The sequence below is a fragment of the Oncorhynchus tshawytscha genome, linkage group LG10 (assembly GCF_018296145.1).
Source record: "Oncorhynchus tshawytscha isolate Ot180627B linkage group LG10, Otsh_v2.0, whole genome shotgun sequence".
Taxonomy (NCBI): Eukaryota; Metazoa; Chordata; class Actinopteri; order Salmoniformes; family Salmonidae; genus Oncorhynchus; species Oncorhynchus tshawytscha.
In genome coordinates, this window is record NC_056438.1 from 35,388,720 (window position 1) to 35,406,919 (window position 18,200).

Below are 18,200 nucleotides of genomic sequence, written 5' to 3' on the forward strand. Positions count from 1 at the left end.
CAATCCCACCGTCGATGGGGTGGTAATTTGGTCGCCCTCTTCTTACTAAAAGCGATAGCCAAATCGGCATATTCTGGGGGAATGCGCACGGTGGAAACCTGGTCTGGACTCTCCACCGTCGTGGCACCGATGGAAACTCCTATACACCTCTCTGAACACTCGTCTGACCACCCCTTAAGAGCCCCCTGTTTCCAGGAAATAAGTGAATATTGTGAATAGCCAGCCAGGGAACCCCCAACACCACCGGAAACCCAGGTGAATCAATAAGGTAGAAACTGATCCTCTCCCTATGATTCCCCTGTGTTACCATGTCCAGCGGAATCGTGGCCTCCCTGACCAGCCCTGACCCTAACGGTCGGCTATCTAAGGAGTGCACGGGGACAGGTGGGTCTATCTGCACTAACGGAATACCCAATTTACGGGCGAGTCCACGATCCATAAAACTCCCAGCTGCGCCTGAATCGACTAGCGCCTTATGCTGAAGAGAGGGGAAAAACGCAGGAAAAAAATTTAACAAAAACATGTGACCAACAAGGAGCTCTGGGTGAGTTTGGTGCTTACTCACCTGGGGTGGCCGAGGAGTGTTCCGCCGACCATCTCGACTCCCAGAGGGACTCCTCCAACACCGGTCCGAAGTGTGTCCTCTCCGTCCACAATAGGAGCAGGAGGAGCCCCCTCTGATCCCCCTAGATGCAGCTCCTCCCAACTCCATCGGAGTGGGAGTGGGAGAGCTGGAAGGTGGAATTAACAGGACCCCTTCAGAACGCCCGCGGGCAGCCAGCAGGTTGTCCAATCGAATAGACATGTCTATTAGTTCATCCAGGGAGAGAGTTGTGTCCCTGCAAGCTAGCTCCCTGCGGACGTCCTCCCGGAGACTACACCGGTAATGGTCCATCAGGGCCCTGTCATTCCACCCAGCACCAGCAGCTAGGGTCCTAAACTCCAACGCAAAGTCCTGTGCGCTCCTCGTCTCCTGTCTGAGGTGGAACAGTCGCTCACCCGCCGCTTTACCCTCTGGTGGATGATCGAACACAGCTCGGAAACGGCGGGTGAACTCCAGGTAGTTGTCCCGAGCCGAGTCTGGACTGTTCCAGACCGCGTTAGCCCAGTCCAGGGCCCTGCCCGTTAAACAGGAGACGAGGAGGCTCACACTCTCCTCACCCGAGGGAGCCGGACGCACGGTAGCCAGGTAGAGCTCTAGCTGGAGCAAAAATCCCTGGCACCCAGCCGCCGCTCCATCGTACTCCCTCGGGGGGAGAGACGCAGTGCGCTGGACCCAGAGGACGACGTAGGTGGAGTAGGTGGTGTCGGCAGAGGGGGAGCTGGGGTAGACGTCGGTAGACCACTCCTCTCCCATTGTTCCATCATCTCCATCATCTGTTCCATCGCGGTACCAATCCGATGGAGGACCGCTGTGTGGTGATGGACGCGCTCCTCCATAGTGGGGAGAGGGGTGGTCGCTGCTCCTGCTGATTCCATTTCTAGAGGTGCGGGCTTCTGTTACGATCGACTAGGAGTGGTGGGTGGAATCAGGCGCAGAGAGCAGGGTTCAGTCTTTCCTTTCAAATTTATTCCCCAGCGCAACAAAACAGTCACGCCAACACAGAGGGCGTATATACGTTGCCTGTCCAAACAACAGGACAAAATAGTCCGGAGAATAAATACAGGAATAAATAACACCATCAAACACAGAGTAACAAAAAACAAGCCCGCACAAATACCCAGCGGGCCTAGTGCCCTTAAATACCCTACAAACAAACCCTAATACAAAACAGGTGTAACCAATTACCCAATAACCCAAAACAAACGGAAAGGGAATCAATGGCAGCTAATAGGCCGGCGACGACGACCGCCGAGCACCGCCCGAACAGGAAGAGGCACCATCTTCGGCAAGGTTCGTGACAGTATGTAAACTTCTCACCCACTGGGAATGTGATGAATGAAATAAATCATTCTCTCTACTATTATTCTGACATTTCACATTCTTAAAATAAAGTGGTGATCCTAACTGACCTAAGACAGGGAATTTTTACTTGGGTTAAATGTCAGGAATTGTGAAAAACTGAGTTTAAATGTATTTGGCTAAGGTGTATGTAAATGTCTGACTTAAACTGTATTATATAGAATTTATTTATATTTTCTATTGTTTTATTGACTCTACACACAAAACAACCCATGACCTCAAAGGAACATGTGTACATCTGAAAGAACTAGATAGGCTAGATGGAATTTTCACTGTATTACTTATAGCTATCAAAGGGAAAGATGGAGCTACTACCATATTGCTTATGCCTATCAAAGTATTTCAGATCTACACAAAGTGCCTCCGTGGCGAAGGAACTGTTTTTGGACCAAGCCTCTTGTCTTTATCTTCCAAGTCAGCAAGAGGCTTATATCCATAAGAACCATTCATTAATGACAGAGTTTCCTAATACTGCCAATAAGAAGGCAAACCTTCCGACTGGTACACAGCAGCCCTTTTCAGATGCATAGACCAAAATCCAACAATTGATTCCCAGCTTTCCAATGCTCATTACTAAGTTATCTCAAATCTTTGCAAATGGTCTAGCTGTCACGCCCTGACCGTAGAGAGCTTTTTATGTCTCTATTTTTATTTTGGTCAGGGTGTGATTTGGGTGAGCATTCTATGTTCATGTTTCTATCTTTTCTATTTCTTTGTGTTTGGCCAGGTATGGTTCTCAATCAGGGACAGCTGTCTATCGTTGTCTCTGATTGGGAATCATACTTAGGTAGCTTTTTCCCTCCTTCTGTGTGGGTTCTTGTTCTTCGTTTGTGACCAGGCAGTTTGCACTACGAAGCCAATCGGTTGTTGTTTTCTTTCTTTATTGTTTTGTTTTGTCTAAAAGTTTCACTTCAACAATAAACAGCCGTTACACTAGCTGTTCTGCCCTGCATAAGAGTGAGCAGTGCCCTGGCAAACAGCTCTATTTTGTTATTCTGTTAGATCTCTTGTAAAATTAATTTGGGAGATAGACTATTCAATTGGTCATGTCTCTATTTGTTTCCTATAAAGGGGGAGATTGTATGTAAGTCAAGTAGACTGAGACATTGTCAAATGTAATTTAATATGAACTTCCCCTGTTACCTTTCTGAACAGGGTTTCGACCAGTGATTATAATAACAGTATGACTACTGTTAGAACAGTTTTAAGTTGTTTCCAATACTAACCAAGGCTTTGCTTCCGTGATGGGAATGAGGGTACATTGACACATTAGTCGTTTAGCAGACGCTCTTATCCCGGGCAACTTACAATAAGTGTGTCAACAAAGTCAAGCACATAACATAATCGTTGCTAATAAAACCTGTTACATTAATTACTTTCAGGGTCATCTGTATTGTATTCCTGTCTGCCTGACCTGGGACACAAAGTTTCAAAAATAACTTCATACTCGCTAAGCTAGCGTGCTTACATTTACCCTACCATAAGGTTGTTGTTTACAGTAACTTCTTCACATCTCACATGAGAGAATAAGTGTAACACTTTACATTAAGTTGCTCTTATACCAGTGTAGTAACACTGTTATTACTACAGTTACAAAATTGTTACATATTACTTCAGTAAATACTTAGAAATTACATAGAAATAGATTTTATTTTTTTATAACAAGTTGAACTTTTCCACATTTTTCCATACAACGTCCTTTAAATAAAGAGGGATGATTGAGTCTTAAGTATTGAATTAGAGCTGCATGGCATCCATCAGCTCTCGGTCCAACCCACTGTAATTAAATTTGCCCAAACTAAATCCCATGTACTGTCTTGGAGTGTGTCGGGCCAAAGCCCATCACTCAGGATATGACATGCATTTCGACGCCGCTTATTTGATAGGATGGTTTATGTGCTGATGAACGGGCACATTCGTTGAGGGGAGAAAGCAGTCAGAGACTGATAATTGATGTGTGTTGGCAGGGGAGATGGCACGACAACGCCATATTCCTTCATCGGGTGACATTTACGGAGGGGCCAGTTGAGATGTGGGGTTAGCTGCGATACAGGAAGTGAAACGGATGAATACTAAATTAGCGTGTCTGAAACGAGCTGGGTTTGTACACTCGCTGGCATAATTGGTGTTCGCCACGTGCCATTGGACAAACGAGGAGGCTTGTGTTAGCCAGGTTCATTTGTCTCCCTTTATCACTGTTGAAATATATTGTGTTTGATAGATGCACACACACATGAACACCCACAGACAGACACGTTCACACAGACACATGTACTCACAAACACACACACACACACACACACACACACACACACACACACTCACTCACAGCCTTTGATAGCCTGGCTGGCTGGCTGTCTCTGCCTGGCTGTCTCTATCTGTACATACGCCATGGGTATATATAGGAGTTGGCCATCTTTCGGACATTTGAGGGCACTAAGTTTTTACAGCAAGGTTAGGGTCAATTCAGGTTTCCATTCTGTTCAGGAAATGAATAGAAATTTTCCCATTTGCTCAAAAAGTAATTATGTTAATTCAGTCTGTTGAAATTATGTGGAAACATTAGTTTGCTCAAACATTTTTTGGTGGCGGGTTTGTGTCTACCAGCTGAAATAACTTGTCATAACCTATCATAATATGGTCTTAACACTGTCATGACCCATATATTTACACTTGTTGTGACTTAAATTGCATTTTTTTATGGATGGCTATGACACCTATATAAGATTTTCAAAATCCATATTTATTCAAATGAATTTTTCCCTGGCAAGAATTTATTTCATTTGAAAGTTTGTTTCTTAAATCCTTTGTTGTTGTAATGAATTCTTTACAGTTATATATATATATATATATATATATTTATCATATTTTAAATAACTTGTAGAAAATGCACATTATGACACTGTCATGGAGCATTATGACCATCCTGTGTCACTTTACTTGGACTAAGAAATATATGCCCTCATATCAATCATCAGTCAAAAAGAGTGGGTGTTGTCCTTATCCTGAAATATGCACCTGCATTAATCCCAGTCATCAGCAAGAGAGCATTGGGGGTAGGTGCATGTCTGACATCAACCAACTTCTGTACCCACACTATTAGCCTATATTCAGTACTAACCCAGTTTGTTCTCTATGAGCTGTTTCTTTAGTCTGTTTTCTTTAAGCCACTTCAAGCTTGCATTTGTTATACATTTCTGGTGGGCCTTTTTCTAAGCAGATAGCAAATATATTGTCCTCAGATGTGACATTGTAATATCTAGCACTTTTTTGTTCTGTGGAGCGGTAAGAGATGCCCACTAGCCTTGGAAGAATGACAGACATGAGCCACAAGGGTCATACTCTGTGTGGACTTTGTGTGCTCAGCTCTTTTCTGACATTGGTAAAAGCAACATCCTGAGGACCTGACCATCCTAAAGGGATATATCCTGAACTGAGAGACATTTGTAACTAGCCACTTCTCCACACTGATGTAGGATTTTAATTTGATCACCCTTTTGTTGCTAGATAATTTTCCTGTGCCGCAGGAAATGTAGATGAGCTTTGTGATATTGGTAAATTCACTGAAAACACAAACTAACACATAGTTAGGGTAGTTGATGTGACAGCCCTATTTTAATTCTCTATATTGACAAGCACAAACTTTTGTTTCTTGAAAAGCCATAGTCAATCAATCAATAATATAATAATACTCTTAGTAAAAATGTTAATCTTTAATTTACAATCTGTAGAAACTATGAGAATAGACAGATTCAAAACTTTTACGAAACATTACAGCACAGTTTAAAAATATATGGCAATTAGAAATCAAAACAGGATGGTTTTCAGAGATAGATGGGAGGGTTTGAGGGTAGCTGAAGGGTGGGACCAAAAACTAATTTTAAAAAAGATAACTAATGTAATGAAAACATGAATTACATTTTGTTCACCTACTCTTACTTATGACACAGAAGTTTAAGAAACAGTAGTCCTGAAGTCAATTCATGATATTTCCGAATAGTTCTGATTTGATCAAATTTTGTCCCCAAAATGTCCACATGGTGTGACACAATTTTGTGATTAATTGCGCAGGGGAGGGTTCTCTTACAATGAGGAAGTACATAAGACATTGCTGGAGCACATGGTCTGAACAGATTGTAAGCTTTATTAGAAATATTTCTTCCATTAACATAAAAGGGGTACATTTCTTAGTCCTTTGGTGTGACGCCTTTTGAATGTATAATAGAAATAAGAATATAACAATACAAATCAAATGGTAGGCTTTATGTTAACAATAAGGCCAAAAATGTACCATATAGCCTGAGAGTTTCACTGGTGGGACAGCTTTTTTCCCTTGGTGTGACATGAATAGGGTATCACATCTGAGGAAATAATGACCATTTTAGACTTATTTTCTATCTAATAACACTTATTTGTATTATACATATTTGTGACCTGTTGCATTTTTGCTCCTTTTAAGTGGTTCTGAGTGCAGTATTAACATTAATTCTCCCACGCCTGGTTTCTCACATCCTGAAAGTGATCATTGCTCTGGCGACCTTTGGGTCTGTCTCTGCCCTCTGGTTCTTTTACCTGGCCCTAGTGATGGTGAAGGTAGATATTGGCGACTGGATGTGGTGCTCCCACTCCTGGTTCTCACTCTCCGCATTAGACCAACCATCCCCTCGATCCCTCTCTCTCTGTCCCACCAGTTTCACTCCTCCTGGCCAATTGGCATACGTGATCCATCCCTGGGAGGGACACGTTGTGTTTCTCAAACCCTGTCATTGGCTCCATTTTGCGGTATACTCCAAAAACCCTGCAAAAGAACACGTCTCGAGTGGTGCCTCAGCTCTCATGGCTTCGGCTGTTGGTAGGTTGAGACCTTACACTGGGTAGGCTTAGGTCTTCTCCATCACTGGAGAACTCTGCCCCTGCGCATTTCTGCACTGCCAAGTACACATCAACGTTCTGGGGGTCTATCTGAGTGATCCTGCCAGGAGCATATTGCTTTCTCAAAGACTTGCCATGAAAGTCTTAGTACAATGGGCCGGTCAGTGAAACTGCAAATGGCTCATTAAAATGAGTTATGGTTCCTTTATTGGCTCCAACGTCACTTGGATTGGATGACTGCAGCAATGATAGAGCTAATACATGCCAACAAGTGTTGACCTTCAGGGATGCATGCCTTTATTCAGACCCTAAACCCATGTGGGGTAGGCCTGCTCCCAGATGCTTTTGGTGACCCTATAACCTCGACAGGTGGCATGCCATTCTTGGCGCTGACAGTCTGCCCTATCAACATTCAATGGTACTTTCTGTTCATTCCATAGTGACCAAAGGGGAATCATGGGGGGGGGTCTAAAAACAGCTACTACGTCCAAGGAAGGCACCATTGCGTGCAAATTACCCACTCCCGACTCAGAGTTAGTGACGAAAAATAACAACACAGGACTCTTTCAAGGCAATGTAATTGAAATTACTACATTTTAAATCTTTTAATTAATGAGGATCCATGACTTATGTTCAGAAGTTGCATTTTAGAGCAGTCAGTTTTAACCTTAACATTTTACTGCCTGTTGTGTATTTTCCATCGGTGTGACATACTATCCTATGGGGTGGCGCCAATAAATGAAAAGAAAAAAAGGGGTTGTTTTGAACAAAATGTAAAAAATATTTTTTTTATGGCATATGGCAGCTTTTTGCTTTTCCTGAAGCCTCATTTTGACCAGCTAATAGCCTAACCATCGATCAAGCAACATTATAGACGAATTGCTGCGCCAATACAGGTGATATTAATATTTTATATTGGAAAATGTATAGGGAAGCTAAGTTGTACACCTGTACTCGATCAAGAAAAAAAGAAAGGGGTTCTACACAACATCAATACACAGCCATGTTCCCTACCCCGAAATGTATATGTTTAAGAACGTGTTGGAAATACAATAATTGCACAATAACACATTTGATTGTAAGACAAATTGAATTGTAACATGTTAAAAATGCATTCTACCCTGTCTTTGCTTTCACGAACATCTGAAAATGCTTGTCTGGAGAGCATTTTTACTTCCCAAATACATTAGTATTTGTATTCCAAATGTACTGAAAGCACATTATTAAGTAATTTCACATGTACATTTTGTTTACACGACTATAACCCTTGCAAACATGTCATATTTTCGGTCATATCTCAATGGCTACTAGCTATTTTGGCCTTGACGGAACTGATGTCCTCACCTATTCCAACTCCAGCATCCCTTGAGCAACTTTGAACAAATAACACAATGGCTGGAAACTAAAGCAGAAAAAATGTTCTAAATGGTGTAACTTAAGTAGCTGCGGGCAGTCACTTAGAAAAGAGCATTGAGCTGTGCCATGGAGACCGTCTTGTTATTGGGACTGTGAGCCTTTGCCTATAGAGAGGAGGGCGGATATGTTATAGACTTCTGTGTTTTTCTCCTTGGTTCATTACTGTAAATACACAGATGACTGAGCAGAACACAGAACAAAACACAACCATGCCCCCCAAACACACACACACACATTTGTTTAACTATTAAAATCCTATTTTCCCTAACCTTAACCCCTACCTCTAACTCCTAACCTTCATTGTAACCCTAACCCCTAAGCCAATAATAGCCTTTTTCTTTGTGGGGAACTGCGAAATGTCCCCATTTGTCCGGATTTTCCTTGTTTATAGTGATATAAACAAGGATAGTAAAACGGATAGTAAAACCAAACACACACACAAACTCTCTTTTCATACTCCTGAGTCTGGAGAGGGTTGACTTGAAAATTATGATGGTTTCAATATTAGAGGAGAAAAATCTAAGAGCCTGGCTTGTGACCCAGGTCACCGAAATTAAATAAAGCTTTTCAGTCAGAGAAAAAGTGTTTCTCTATTTGAAACAGAGGGAAAGAAAGAGCGGGGGTGGATGGGTAGAGAGGGAGAAGGGCACCATAGATTTCCTTTTTGAGATGATATAGAGCATTTCTTTTCAATCTCCAGATACCAGTGAAGGCTGCTGAGGGGAGAACGGCTCTAAAATAATGGCTAAATTTGAGTTTAATGGCTGGAATGGAGTGAATGGAATTATATCAAACATATGAAAACAAAACAAAAATGTGTTTGATACCATTCCATTTACTCCATCCTGTCCGTATTATGAACTGTCCTCCCCTCAGTAGCCTCCACTGCCAGACACATATTACAGTCATGAATGTATTGTATTAGAATTATTTTCCATTGAGAAATGAAAACAAGCACAAAGATTTTATTTTTTATTTTATTTATTTCACCTTTATTTAACCAGGTAGGCAAGTTGAGAACAAGTTCTCATTTACAATTGCGACCTGGCCAAGATAAAGCAAAGCAGTTCGACACATACAACAACACAGAGTTACACATGGAGTAAAACAAACATACAGTCAATAATACAGTAGAAAAATAAGTCTCAGTCGATGTGAGCAAATGAGGTGAGATGAGGCAAAAAAAAGGCCATGGTGGCGAAGTAAATACAATGTAGCAAGTAAAACACTGGAATAGTAGATTTGCAGTGGAAGAATGTGCAAAGTAGAAATAGATATAATGGGGTGCAAAGGAGCAAAATAAATAAATAAATACAGTAGGGGAAGAGGTAGTTGTTTGGGCTAAATTATAGATGGGTTATGTACAGGTGCAGTAATCTGTGAGCTGCTCTGACAGCTGGTGCTTAAAGCTAGTGAGGGAGATAAGCGTTTCCTGGGACATACCAGGCAGGGTCTTGTAGATTACCTGGAGCCAGTGGGTTTGGCGACGAGTATGAAGAGAGGGCCAGCCAACGAAAGCGTACAGGTCTCAATGGTAGGTAGTATATGGGGCTTTGCTGACAAAACGGATGGCACTGTGATAGACTGCATCCAATTTATTGAGTAGGGTATTGGAGGCTATTTTGTAAATGTCTTCGCCGAAGATGAGGATCGGTAGGATGGTCAGTTTTAGAGATACCCAGTAGGCTTATGTTTTTGTTTTTACATAAAGCAATTATATTAATAGCATTGATTCTAAATCTCCTTAATTCAGAATGTGATACGAAAAACCCTGGCGCATTATCTTTCTTCACATACGGAGTCAGATGAGAAATAAACTTGTTGTCCAATATTTGCATTTTAATAACTCGAGATTCAGTGGCTGTATTCGAATGAAATCCATGGTAATAATGAGCGAAGTTTGTACACAGGGGAAAAATTATAAACTACGCAAATCCATGTTATACCACCTCTAATAAATAAGAAATTACATAAAAACACATTTTCTTGAAAACAGATCCCCGAAACCGAGGGCACCTGGAGTGGTACCTGAGAAATGTAAAGCGTGTTGTACACTGATGTATTATGTTTAACAAGATATCCTTGACCAAGAATGGCAGTTGGTATTCATGTGTTCCAGAAATGTGCTGATTCTGCAAAGACTGAGGTGTGTGAAGAAAAGAACAACTTGACTTAATCTTAACACGCAAATCCCAGCTGTCTTGTAAAAAATGTCTAAACCAGATCAAATCATTTCAACAGTCTCTAAGGATTATTCTACACTGCTCAAAAAATAAAGGGAACACTTAAACAACACAATGTAACTCCAAGTCAATCACTTCTGTGAAATCAAACTGTCCACTTAGGATGCAACACTGATTGACAATAAATGTCACATGCTGTTGTGCAAATGGAATAGACAACAGGTGGAAATTATAGGCAATTAGCAATACACCCCCAGTAAAGGAGTGGTTCTGCAGGGGGTGACTACAGACCACTTCTCATTTCCTATGCTTCCTGGCTGATGTTTGGTAGCATGAGACGGAGTCTACAACCCACACAAGTGGCTCAGGTAGTGCAGCTCATCCAGGATGGCACATCAATGTGAGCTGTGGCATGAAGGTTTGCTGTGTCTGTCAGCGTAGTGTCCAGAGCATGGAGGCGCTACCAGGAGACAGGCCAGGACATCAGGAGACGTGGAGGAGGCCGTAGGAGAGCAACAACCCAGCAGCAGGACCGCTACTTCCGCCTTTGTGCAAGGAGGAGCACTGCCAGAGCCCTGCAAAATGACCTCCAGCAGGCCACAAATGTGTATGTGTCTGCTCAAACGGTCAGAAACAGACTCCATGAGGGTGGTATGAGGGCCCGACGTCCAGAGGTGGGGGTTGTGCTTACAGCCCAACACCGTGCAGGACATTTGGCATTTGCCAGAGAACACCAAGATTGGCAAATTCGCCACTGGCGCCCTGTGCTCTTCACAGATGAAAGCAGGTTCACACTGAGCACATTTTGACAGACGTGACAGTCTGGAGATGCCGCGGAGAACGTTCTGCTGCCTGCAACATCCTCCAGCATGACCGGTTTGGCGGTGGGTCAGTCATGGTGTGGGGTGGCATTTCTTTGGGGGGCCGCACAGCCCTCCATGTGCTCGCCAGAGGTAGCAGGACTGCCATTAGGTATCGAGATGAGATCCTCAGACCCCTTGTGAGACCATATGCTGGTGCGGTTGGCCCTGGGTTCCTCCTAATGCAAGACAATGCTAGACCTCATGTGGCTGGAGTGTGTCAGCAGTTCCTGTAAGAGGAAGGCATTGTTGCTATGGACTGGCCCGCCCGTTCCCCAGACCTGAATCCAATTGAGCACATCTAGGACATCATGTCTCGCTCCATCCACCAACGCCACGTTGCACCACAGACTGTCCAGGAGTTGGCCGATGCTTTAGTCCAGGTCTGAGAGGAGATCCCTCAGGAGACCATCCACCACCTCATCAGGAGCATGCCCAGGCGTTGTCGGGAGGTCATACAGGCACGTGGAGGCCACACACACTACTGAGCCTCATTTTGACTTGTTTTTAGGACATTACATCAAAGTTGGATCAGCCTGTAGTGTGGTTTTTCACTTTAATTTTGAGTGTGACTCCAAATCCAGACCTCCATGGGTTGATACATTTGATTTCCATTGGTATTTTTTGTGTGATTTTGTTGTCAGCACATTCAATTATGTAAAGAAAAAAGTATTTAATAAAAATATTTCATTCATTCAGATCTAGGATGTGTTATTTTAGTGTTCCCTTTATTTTTTTGAGCAGTGTATATTAGTTCAATGATATACAGTGCCTTCAGAAAGTACACACCCCTTGACTTTTTCCATATTTTGTTGTGTTACCGTTAAATTGAGATATTGTGTCACTGGCCTACCCACAATACCCCATTATGTCAAAGTGGAATTATGTTTTTTACTAATTCATTAAAAATAAAAGCTGAAATTTGTTGAGTCAATAATGGTGGAGGCTGCATAATGTTATTGGTATGCTTGTCATCAGCAAACACTAATAAAACACTAATAAATAAACGATATAACACTAAGCACAGGCAAAATCCTAGAGGAGAACCTGGTTCAGTCTGCTTTCCAACAGACACTGGAAAACAGGAATTCATCATTTGATATATGAGTAAATCAATAGTGTCACTGGTTTGATTTTGAAGTGCTATTGCCGCTTTCCATGTTGTCTGTTGTCTGTAGGTGTGGAAACACTTTGTTGCTTTTATGAATTTTGTCTTGCTGCTTTTTGTTCTGTGTTTCTATGTCTGTATGCTACGTCTTGCTTGTCCTATGTTGCTCTGTCTGTATGCTATGTCTTGCTTGTCCTATGTTGCTATTGTCTATATTGTAATTGTTTTCAATAACCTGTCCAGGGACTGCGGTTGAAAATTAGCCAGCTGGCTAAAACCGGCACTTTTACTGAAACGTTGATTAATGTGCACTGTCCCTATAAAAATTAAATAAACTCAAACTCAAGTAAAGTGTCATCTTTGATATTGTCTCAATAACTATCTGACTCCCACAACCTCAAAATGTATTTGTTTAGTTGTCTGGGGGGTGTTATTGAGTGCAGAGCAGAGGACCACTTTCCATTGTGACAAATGGAAAATAAAGCTGTTATATTTTGTAATATAACCTCATCTCTACCCCTGTAGCTGCACTCGGACGTGGACAAGGGTGAAGGGCAGGTGAAGTACGTGCTCAATGGCCAGGGAGCTACCTCCATCTTCACCATTGACGAGAACACTGGTGATATCCATGCCACCAAGCGTCTGGATCGTGAAGAGCAGGCTTACTACACACTCCGGGCTCAGGCCAGGAATCGCGAAAACAACCTGCCCGTGGAGCCTGAGTCCGAGTTTGTCATCAAGGTCCAGGATATTAATGACAATGAGCCCAAGTTCCTGAATGGGCCCTACTCAGCCAGGGTCCCCGAGATGTCCCCAGTGGGTGAGTAACATTAAGTGACATCAACCCAGCTGGCAAAACAGAGCAAAAACAGTTTTTAGTTAGAGTTATCTAATTTCAACCATCTAATTTCAACCAGTTTTTCCTGCTGGGAAGTCCTATGGAATGGTGCAAAAAATGCATAGTGGGTGACAAGCAATAGGCATACACTGTGTAGCATAGAGGACGTTTTGTTTAACTTTCTTACTACACTGGAAAAAAATATGAACGCAACATGTAATGTGTTGGTCCCATGTTTCATGAGCTGAAAAAAAAGATCCCAGAAATGTTCAATACACATAAAAAATTATTTCTCTCAAATTCTTTGCACAAATGCATTGACATCCTTATAAGTGAGCATTTCTCCTTTGCCAAGATAATCCATCCACCTGACAGGTGTGGCATATAAAAAAAATTATTAAACAGCCTGATCCTTACACAGCTGCACCTTGTGCTGGGGACAATAAAATGTGCAGTTTTGTCACACAGCACAATTCCACAGATGTCTCAAGTTTTGAGGGTGTGCAATTGGCATTTTGACTACAGTAATGTCCACCAGAGCTGTTACCAGAGAACTGGATGTTAATTTCTCTACCATAAGACACCTCCAATGTTGTTTTAGAGAATTTGGTAACTGCCTTACAACTGCTGACCATGTGTAACCACGCCAGCCCAGGACCTCCACATCCAGCGTCTTCACCTGCGAGTTCATCTGAGACCAGCCACCCGGACAGCTGATGAAACTGTGGGTTTGCAGAACCGAACAGAGTGCCCCCATGGTGGCGGTGGGGTTATGGTATGGGCAGGCATAAGCTACGGACAACGAACACAGTTTTGTTTTATCAATGGCAATTTGAATGCACAGACACAAAGTGACAAGATCCTGAGGTCCATTGTCGTGCAATTCATCCGCCGCCAACACCTCATAGTTCAGGATGATAATGAATGGCCCCATTTCCCAAGGATCTATACACAATTCCTGGAAGCTGAAAATGTCACAATTCTTCCATGGCCTGCATACTCACTAGACATGTCACCTATTGAGCAAGTTTGGGATGCTCTGGATCGACGTGTCAACAGCTTGTTTCAGTTCCCTCCAATATCCAGCAACCTCGCAAAGCCATTGAAAAGGAGTGGTGCAACATTCCACAGGCTACAATCAACAGCCTGATCAACTCTATGCAAAAGAGATGTGTCACACTGCATGAGGCAAATGGTAGTTATGCCAGATACTGACTGGTTTTCTGATCAATGCCCTTACCTTTTTTTACCCCATACAGTTGATGTCCACGCACCAGCGGGAATCTAATTAGCATTAAAAAAATCACCATCACTGTCAGTTTAAGATAGAGATATCTTGGATGATTTTGCATCGGATGCTTATGAATCCACCGCATTCACCGATGTCACACTTCCGCATCTACGGTGAAAGGTGACAGAGCTAGAGTGGTATTTGTCAGACCATGAGACATCCCAAAAATTGGTCTCCTCACAAAATTGTCTGTAGCAACCGAACGGGAAGCAACGTCAGCACAATATCTGTTCATCGGGAGCGTCAGGAAATGGGTTTCCATGGCCGATCAGCTGCACACAAGCCTAAGATCACCATACGCAATGTCAAGCATTGGCTGGAGTCACCGCCATTGTAAAGCCTGCCGCCATTGGACTTTGGAGCAGTGGAAACGCTTTCTCTGGAATGATGCATCACGCTTCACCATCTGGCAGTCCATCGGACTAATCTGGGTTTGGCGGATGCCAGGAGAACGCTACCTGTAGTCCCAACTGTACCATTTGGTGGAGGAGTAATAATGTCTGGGACTGTTTTTCATGGTTTGGGCTAGGCCTCTTATTTCCAGTGATGAGAAATCTTAACCGTACAACATACAATGATCTTGTCCAACTTTGTGGAAACAAATTGGGAAAGGTCCTTTCCTGTTTCAGCATGACAATGCCCTGTGCACAAAGCGAGATCCAAGCAAAAATGAAATGGTTTGTCGAGATCGGTGTGGAAGAACTTGACTGGCCTCCACAGAACCCTGACGTCAACCCCATCGAACACCTTTGGGATGAATTCGAATGCTGACTGCAAGCCAGGCCTAATCGCTCAACATCAGTGTCCGACCTCGCTCATGCTCTTGTGGCTCATTGGAAGCAAGTCCATGCAACAATGTTCCAACATCTAGTGGAAAGCCTTCCCAGTAGATTGGAGGCTATTATAGCAGCAAAGGGAGGACCAACTCCATATAAAGTTTTGACGAGTGTCCACATACTTTTGGTCATGTAGTGTGAATGGATCTGATTAAGAGAACTATTTGTTTAATTGGTAATTAATAGCTTGTTTGCAGTAATGCTTCTCAAGACAATTTACTGTGACTATTGAGATGGCACGTAGAAAGAAAACCAAAATATGCCGGCTATAGTATTTACATTTTTATTTAACCCTTATTCTACCAGGTAAATTGACTGAGAACACATTCTCTTTTGCAACATTCTCTTTTATACATTCAAGTATAAATTACCAAAGTTACGATAGATTGTTATAGATTTTCTGTTAATTACCTAAATTCCTGAAGATTCCAGTAACTTTGGTCAATGTTTTTACATTTTACCGTAAAGGTCAAATATGTTCCCCCAATTTTCCCTTTAAGTGCCACCAAAGTAACACAGTGGTGACATCTCTGTATCCCTTATGAAATAAATATGTCCAAAGCCACAATTGGCAGGCAAAGGGCAAAAACATAAAAAAGAGTGCCAGAAAAAATACAAGAAGCGTCGAAAAGTAGACTTTTGTCTTCATAGAGAGACATTGAATTGTACCTTGACCAAGATATAGTGAAAGAGCAGCCGGCTGTGAAGCCATTAAACAACCGGGAAAGGAGGCGGCCTTCTCAATCATGAGGAGAAAGGGACTGGGGGGGGACTTATTTAACTGAATTCAAGATTCTACCAATACATTTGAGTAGCCACTATAGCTGGCTGAAATGATCCCCTTGTGACTGAATCGATTGTGCTGAAGAATTGCAGTTGAATTACTGAAGGCCAGTTGAACCACCAAGGTAGTGATTGGGTGACATTTTATATGCTGATATTGTATGTTGGGGAATGCATCATATCTTGGAACTGTGTGAGTATGTGTATACCAAAGCAAATGGAAAAAACACATGCATGCAATCAAAACTCGCAAATGTACTGTATGTCTGTGGTAGCTTCCGTGTGGGCTGTCTTAAAACTTGTTGTTCTTCCCGATTCAGGGCATGGCGGAAATGATAAATTCACAAAACAACTATTATTAGTGTCCATGTGTTTTAATTAGGATCATGTTCAAAATGTTTATTAAACATGAGTAGGCTTTATCACAAGTTTCATATTCGCAAAGGTATGTTTTGAAGCCGTTTGAAATAACAAAGTTTGCGCTGATTTTCAAAGCACGCCTCACAACCAGGCTCATGAGAACGGGGCGGCAGGTAACCTAGTGGCTAGAGCATTGGACTAGTAACTGAAAGGTTTCAAGATTGAATCCCAAAGCTGACAAGGTAAAAAATATGTTGTTCTGCCCCTGAACAAGGCAGTTAACCCACTGTTCCTAGGCCGTCATTGAAAATAAGAATTTGTCTAATTTGTCTGACTTGCCTAGTAAAATGAAAAAAAACGTAACACATTGAATTGAAACGCAAGACCAACTCTAGCCTACACCATGCAATACATTATCACTACAACCCTACTTTTGTCCTTTCGTCTAGTGGATAACACCACCACGTTCACTATCCATCCGATCCCTCATGGGATCAAATCCTGGTTCCACAGCTACTTCGACAAAAAAAATGATCAGCATTTCTGTGTCTACCTACATTATCCTGTCTGTTCAATTACAACGCTTGAAGAAAAATAAATGGTGAAACAGGCTTTTCAGTTGTTTTTATGACCAAATGATTTGTCATTACAGGCACATCTGTGGTGACGGTGGTGGCAACAGATGCGGATGACCCCACATATGGAAACAGTGCCAGGGTGATCTACAGTATCCTCGAGGGCCAGCCCTACTTCTCCGTGGAACCAAAGACAGGTGAGGATTAAACCAAATCACACAGAGGTGTATACTGTCTAAAAGCTGGATCAACGAACACCCCAAGGTGTTGGAAGCCAGGGTCAGCCACAGTGAAGCACCCCTGGAGCAGGTTTAGGGGTTAAGTGCAAAATAGGGATACCTAGCATCCCATCACATTCTGTGCTGTCTGACGTCACTTATACGCATAATTACATACAAATTATTAAATCTCCGCAGGGATATTTTGTTAGATTGCAAAATTAAAATACGAGATATATTGGAGAATTCTGACATTATGTTACACAGCAAAGTCAAGTTTCCTCAAACTTACAAAAGGCAATTAGATTGAAAGCTTATTTGAGTGTTTTATGTTTTGTACATTTTCAGTTTGTAGATAAATATATCACTGAATATTTCTTAAAATTGCCCAGTAGCGGTACGTTGGTAAGATCACTGAGGAAGCCAAGCCAGGATTAAAGCCATGTTACAACCTATGTTGTGATAATTGCAATGTTTGCTCTATAACCCACTAGTTCATATGCCACCGTAATACACGATAAAGCCGAGACAACAAAATGACATCAAATCAAATGTTATCGGTCACATACACATATTTAGCAGATGTTATTGCGGGTGTAGCGAAATGCTTGTGTTCCTAGCTCCAACAGTGCAGTAGTATTAAACAATTCACAACAATACACACATCTAAAAGAAAAAGAATGGAATTAAGAAATGTATCAGTTTTAGATGGAGTGACATAGAATAGAATACAGTATACACATATGAGATGAGTAAAGCATGTCCAAAATTCCGCCAACAGTCACACTGTGGCGGGAATAAATTCAACTACACACAAATTAAAGTAAACAATGCATGTAACAAAACGTTACATGACCTACAGCATGGCCAAGCAAGTTAATGTATCAGTTTACGAAA

General features: G+C 42.2%; 1 protein-coding gene across 1 annotated transcript in view; it reads left to right on the forward strand.

Moving 5' to 3' along the window:
* cdh7a (cadherin 7a) overlaps positions 1–18,200 on the forward strand; it is a 126,872-nt gene that overhangs the window by 17,607 nt on the left and 91,065 nt on the right. Inside the window, exons 2-3 of the mRNA XM_024435064.1 lie at positions 12,928–13,222; positions 17,163–17,282. Of these exons, the coding sequence (XP_024290832.1) occupies positions 12,928–13,222; positions 17,163–17,282 (415 nt within the window). The remainder of the gene's footprint in view (positions 1–12,927; positions 13,223–17,162; positions 17,283–18,200) is intronic.